The sequence below is a fragment of the Antrostomus carolinensis genome, unplaced genomic scaffold (genome assembly GCF_000700745.2).
Source record: "Antrostomus carolinensis isolate BGI_N321 unplaced genomic scaffold, ASM70074v2 scaffold15800, whole genome shotgun sequence".
NCBI classification, from domain to species: domain Eukaryota; kingdom Metazoa; phylum Chordata; class Aves; order Caprimulgiformes; family Caprimulgidae; genus Antrostomus; species Antrostomus carolinensis.
The window spans coordinates 3835-10832 of NW_010289204.1; the positions used below are offsets into that span (position 1 = coordinate 3835).

Sequence of the window (6998 nt, forward strand, 5' to 3'; positions counted from 1 at the left end):
TTCTCCATTTCCATTCCATTATGGACTCCAATCCAATCCACTAGTGAACAGGGATTACAGTCTCCATTGGAGTATGTTATGGCAACAATATTCTAATTGTGTGGGAGATTTTTCCCAGGAACATAAAATATTTATTTGTACTTCAAGAAGAAAAATATTTTAATCTGATAAACAAAGTAATTAAGCAAAATATTAGGAGTTTCTAATAGAAAATACCTTTTGATATTTCTGAAGAATGAAATGCTCATTATTTTGTAAAGACAAAATATTTCATGTCTTAAATAAGTGTCTTTGAAGAGAAAAAAATCTGTATCTTTGTAGCAGCCATTGCATCATCTGTTTGAGTCTTTTGTCAGAGTTGTTGCATCCACGGCTGTCACTTGGCATATTGAGATCACTATTTCGTTTTGAAAAGAGTAGGATTATCTGCAAAAAGTTTCTCCTGTTTAAAGCAGAGTTTAAATATTTGGATACTTGTGCTATACCTGCACTTCCACAAAAATATCTCTCTTCAGATATTCACTGACACTGATAGATAGTGCCTTAAGTGTAGTGATTACATACACATCTTTTCTAAACTTATTGCTATTTTCTCAGATGCTGGGATATTAATCAAGATTCTCCATACTGGTGGCTAATCAAAGGACCTATTATAATTTCTGTTGGGGTAGGTACTTCTAGGTTTGCCAACATTACTTAGAAAGAAAAAGACTTCTAAATTAAAATCTGATTATTGTTTGCTGAAATGTTGTTTGAAATAAGGAAGGGGAGTGGTAGAATTTCTACTCTAAACTTGCCTATGTCCAATGTAAACTAAAACGAGACAGAGAACTACCCTCCTTCCCCCAGGCAAGTATCCTTTAAAGAAATGAAAGATTTCATAGAACTGTCAGTTTGGTTTAAATTAATGACAGGTGAGAGGTCACATCCTTACAATATTTGAAAACACAAGTTTTAGCCTAGGAGTACAGAATCATCCATACATTTAAATATAAAATTTCAACGGCAAGAGGTTTCTGTTCATAGATGATACAGATGATAATATCTCTTGAGACTGACATTTATTGAATAAACTGATGAGCTTTAAATGATTATTGTGTATGATTACTCCCACATGTTGTTAAACTCAAGCAATGTTTGAGAAAGCAGCTAATGGATGACCGTAAGACCATCTATTAAAAGCTTAATTCAATTGGAGGACAGATGGATACAAATAAGGCATACATAGGCAAACAATGGGAATGAAGACTCTCAAGTTGAATTCTGGTCCTAGTTTTCCATATTTCAATAAAATATTATATTTCCTTCTACCTCCATTATTTCTCCCCTTATTAGTTCTTGTCTGACATCGACGTTAGAAGTCAAGAGACTCAGGGGATGCAGTGATGATTTTTCTGCTGGAATGTATTTGAGGCATCACTGATGGATAAAATGAGATTGCACTTTCTGGTACAATGTGGAAATTCTTAGGCAAAATTAAGCATTCGGACTTTGTGCAGACACAGAAAAATACATAGGGAGAAACTCTCTGATTGTGGAAAACTGAGCAGCTTCACAGACTTTGGTAAAGCTATGACAAATTGCAGTTGTAGAAAATTTTATCTGCAAATTAGGATTTACACTACCTAGCTTTGGAGCTGAGCTAATGCTCCTCAGTTCTCTTCAGAATCAATAAAGAGAAGTATGCACTTTGGTATGTGATTCATCTGACATAATAGATGTCTACATTGGAGGAGATGACTCGTCCTCAGCTCCACCTGAGGCTCTGTTGGCTACACTGCCTGGATTTCCATTGACTGCTAAGGGAAAACAGGGTGATATCTCAGATGCAGGCATCTCATTGTAGACAGCTATATTAGTCAGATGAATTTTACTAATAATGTCTAAAAATATTAGCCAGAATTTAATGCAATAGCCATATCAAAAGAGAATCAAAATTATATGAGCTACAAAAAATAAAAAGAATCTCACAAGCTATTGAAAAACATAGTTAATTCTCAAGTTTTCATCTTCAGCTATTTCTTTAAGATGGTATGCGACCTATTGAGATGTTTGAATGCTGCCAAAAGTTATTACATTAAAAATCTTACACTGGTCTCATTGAAACTTCACAAATTACATAATACCTTAAGTAAAAATATAGATTTTCATTGTAAAGTTTTACATTAAAAAGTAATCTTTTTTTTTTTTTTTTTTTCTCCCCCCCCAAATATTCTAACAGGTCAATTTTGTCCTATTTATCAACATCATCAGAATTTTGCTGAAAAAACTAGACCCTAGACAAATCAACTTCAATAACTCTTCTCAGTACAGGTAGTATATGGAATAATAATGATTAAAAAAATAAATTATTTTCATAACAAAAACTTCTAAACAGAGAAACACTTGTCCAGTGTAACAGACAGGCTGTTTTTGAAATTCCCAGCCTTATCCCATTCTAAAGGAAACTAATCAAAGGATGAGACTCATCTCACCTAATATTGGCCATGCAAAGATGATGTATTCAGATCAGTTCAGATTTCTACCTTCCAATTACAACCAATGGGGTGACTAGGAAACCATTAATTTAATCCACATTAGATCTCTGATCTAGGGCAGGATAAATTACCTTCTATAAGTACCTTTTCCTGTATGTGGACTATAAAGGGAGCCTGCATATTGCTTTCTCTGTATTTAGTTGCAAATAAATGTCAAATTTTCGATGGCTCCAATGCGGCAAAATACAGTCTACTCCTTTGTGTTTTCTTGAACTGTAATCTCAATCAGAAAGGCAGAATGACAAAACACTGTAAGAAAAAGCCATGAACATGATATTGCCAATAAGGCAATAAACATCAGAAATCTATTTCCAGCTAGTTTCTCATTATGCTTTCTGCCCAGCATTGTAGTCCCAAGAGATATGAACTTCACATGTAGATATTTAGATCTTTGTTTTAAATTTTACTCTTTACTGGGGCATATTGCATTGATTAATCTTTACTCAGGGAAATAATATTACCTTACTTCTTCTCATGTCCTCTGCTAGACGCCTCTCAAGATCAACTTTGCTTCTAATTCCATTATTTGGAACCCATTATATTGTCTTTAATTTTCTTCCGGAATATACCAGTCTGGGAGTTCGGCTTTACTTGGAGCTCTGCATTGGATCTTTTCAGGTAAAATGACCGCAGAGGCTTCAGTTCCTTCTTAGTATATCTTCTAATTTAATCTAGTGGCCATATGACAACTAGCATTGCAGAGAAAATAATTGGATCCTGAAGCTAGTGTCTCCTCACAGAGCTCATGGTTCTTCACTGAATTACAATATCTGAAGATGTAACTTATCCTACCTGGCTGATTTTGCAAATGCAAGGCCAAGTCTTTCAGATGCATGTGTAAATTGGATGGTGCGTCAAAGTCAAACATGAAAAGCTGTAGGTCCAGCCCCCTTGCTGATCCTTTGGCAAAGAATGAATTGATAGGCAACATATAAACACTGAATACTGCCCGGTGCACATATCAACCCCATATAGACCACTGCCCTGAGGAATGCAACATGCATTTCCCTCCTGGGTGGGCAAAATGCTTGCTGTGCTTTGAATGTTCCCAACTGCTCTGAATTGGCACACAGGGCATGGAAAGCTTGAGGAGCTTGGTACCAACTAGAACAACTACTGGGGCTGATCTGACATACCCTCCAGGTGGTTTTGCTACCTGAGTTATGAGCAAAGCAGCACCCAGATGCCCTTTGCTTTCCTCCCTTTCTTTGTGCTGCACTTCAGAGACTACAAGAAGCAGCTGTAGGTAATCATACCAAACTTCACAAGGAAGCATATGTCCCTCTGAATGATGGTAAGACATCATTTGTCAGTGAGCATAGCTAAAAATCCAGCAGTTGTGCCAGTTTAGTCTTCTTAATGATTTTATCCATTGTGTCAGTCCTGTCCAATAAACCCTGCACATCTTAATCCTGACCCTCAGTACTTGTCCTTGAGTTAATTAACAATGTAAGGAATAAATTAACTGAATAAAAGGGTGAGGTGTTTACCTGGTATCTGATCACATAGGTCCTTTTCCTGGGTTTATCTCAGTTCAGAATCCTAACAAAAGCATTCAGCAGGCCACAATTTGATCTCATTCCATGTACTGCAAAGACACAGAAGTTGACTGGAAAGCTGTATGAGCTCTGTGCCTGGATCTCCTTACGAAGTCCGTTTCCTTATCAATTTACACTGTGCAAAGAATTAGCATACAGTGAGCTTGGCTGTAGAATGGACCATGCTTTTGTAAGCAGAATATGAGAGAATATCAGTGGCCATATCACCTGTTGTTGTGAATTCATATCGTGCTAGTGACTTTGGTAAATATCACTAATTTGTTGATTATCTGGCTGATCAGGTTTATTGGAGATACATAAGGAATTTTGTCATTTATAACAGTAGTCCAACTTATAATGATAATCATTAATTCAGATACACAGTACCATCATGAAATCAGATGGTGTAAGTGTCTTTTTCAAACTGTTTCAAACTCTTTAAAAATTATTTTTGGTCTTTTTCAGGGGTTTATTGTAGCAGTTCTCTACTGTTTCCTGAACCAAGAGGTAAGGAAACTATAACCTTTACAATATTGCTTTCACTGGCAGATATATAGAGTTAATAATCACTTTCATACAGATAATTAAATCTTTTAGTTTCTCGGGATTATCTGTTAACATAGGAATCAACGAAGTTGAATTTAATTTCAATTATCTTCATGAGAATGAAGCCATCTAGTGGAGAAACGGACTTCTACTATTTTGCTACTCCATCAAGCATTTTTTATCCTTTCTGCATATTTTTGTACTATAGCAGGGCTTGGGAAGCCCATGCTAGGTCCAGACCTGAAAGTACAAGCTGTTGCAGTGATGCAAAAAGAGTTACTAAAAGTCTGTGATTAAATTAGAAAGAATTTAAATTTATGCTGATCATCCCATACCAAAATATTACTTTCTAGTATTTTTAATATGCTCATGAATCTGCCCAGTATTTCTTCATGTTGATAAATATGTTTTTCCCATTTAGAATATATAAGTCAGAATTTTATTGTTGATGGGACAGAAATCATTCTATTTAGCTTAGCATCAAGGTCTATTTGTATAGTATAGATGTTGTGATAAGAATGTATCTTAAAAGAATTGTATAGGCAACATGTCAATTTATCCTCCACTTTTTAGAATGAGTTGAAACCCTGGAATTTAACTTTTCTTTCTGAGTACAGAGTAGTTGAGACAGCTATTTTAGAGTATGACTGGGGTTTAGTTTCAGACTACACTAACAATCTACTGGTTTCTACCTGCAGCTCTTAAAAAGGTAGAAACTCCTGATTCAGACATACCATCACTAGAGTGTCAAAGGTGTGTTTAGGAGGTGAATTCTAAATCATCACAGTCAGTGTAATATTCAAATGACCAAGTACAGTTGTCTGTGTTAGAGATAGCTGACCCACTGTAGATGATCTGGGTTGCATTGACCAATTCTTCATTTTCTAAGTTTGAAGTCTAAGGCTGACTAAGCTTTCAAACAGTATTTAATTGTCTATGTGTGCCATGGTCCACACTTACTTATTTTTGTCAGAAATTTCTGAAATAATAATAAATATCTTCAAATATATTGACACTTACTATGCTTTTGATTGAGTTTAGGGCTGTTAAGTTTTGAATGTTCTAATGTTGCTTATGTTCAGTTGACACAATGGTTCATATTAATAATCCTAATCTCTTCTGATGGTAGACTATAGCTTTACATTCAGCTTGTCATCCCAGACTTGTATCACTTCAATTTAGAAATTTCCTTCCTACTAGACTACTGGGAAGGCACATTTCTAATAAGAATCAGATGTAAAAGAAGGGTTTAGTGGCCAGTCTGGACCCACTGTATGTTTCTGTGAACATGACAAAGCCTGGCATACACAGTTGTCAACAACAGAAAGCAAACGTCTCCTGCTTGCCAATGGCTTTCCCCTCACCATCTTAAATAGTAAAGTATTATTATTTGTCAGCCACAAATCGATGCATGTTGATCAAGAAACTTGCTAAAAATTATACTGTTCTAGAAACAGATGGAAACAAGATAACATCCCTTAGCAACTGAGGAAGGGCAAGGAATGTGAAGAAAATTTTTTAGTTGTGTAGGCAATGTTGGTGAGACCAATTTTCAAAGGGACATTGAAAAAATAAGAGAAGATATTAAAAAAGCTTTTTTTTTTTTTTTTATTTATTTAACTGTGTGACAACTCTAATAATAAACATTGATAGTTGGGCCCAGAGTCATTAAGTAGGAACTTTGTATGTACTGGATGTACTCTTTTGTATGTCCTTACTTCTTGAAAGGAAGAGTGGTGTTCATTTACTCTTTTCAACATGGGATGTCAACTCTGAGCTAGCCACACTAGATGTTTTCATCAGTGCAGAGGGATGGGCGTGATAACACAGGACAGATAAAACATTCTCTGGAGGATCCTACTTTTCTCTATCAGTTAGAAAGGGAGCCCAGAGGAATTAAATTGACTTAGATGTCTAAATTTTACCCTCTCTAACCACTCTTTCTGTCTTTCCTCTTTCCCACCAATCTACTCTCAAGAAATATTTGACCACAAACCAGCTTTTTCCTTTCCTTTTGAGGTACAAACGGAAATTGGACGGAGGTGGCACGGTAAGAGATATGGACTTATGCCAGTGTGGAGGAGGACAAGATGGACTGTGCCATCTAGTTCTGGAGTAAAAATGACCACATCTGTGTGCTAAAGATGATCTCAGGATCTGGAGTAATCATATATAAAAGCCTGATTAGGAAAAAAAACCAAACAACACAGACAGCAAACAAACCAAAAACCCCACCAAACATAATGATTGCAGTTTATACTGAACAATTAGGAGGAGGATCGACCTCTACAGTAGTTCTGCCCACTGGACATTTTTTGCAGGACAAGTATTGCAGTGACAGATTAAACACTGACTGGCCTTCTAAACACAAAATAGC

At 35.9% G+C, this 6998-nt stretch overlaps 1 protein-coding gene across 1 annotated transcript in view; it reads left to right on the top strand.

Moving 5' to 3' along the window:
* Positions 1-6773, top strand: part of LOC104526101 (growth hormone-releasing hormone receptor) — a 9349-nt gene extending 2576 nt beyond the window's left edge. The window contains exons 4-8 of the mRNA XM_010169463.2: positions 598-667; positions 2222-2313; positions 3026-3155; positions 4541-4582; positions 6641-6773. Coding sequence (XP_010167765.2) covers positions 598-667; positions 2222-2313; positions 3026-3155; positions 4541-4582; positions 6641-6763 — 457 coding nt within the window. The 3' untranslated portion in view covers positions 6764-6773. The remainder of the gene's footprint in view (positions 1-597; positions 668-2221; positions 2314-3025; positions 3156-4540; positions 4583-6640) is intronic.
* Positions 6774-6998: the final 225 nt, after the last annotated feature.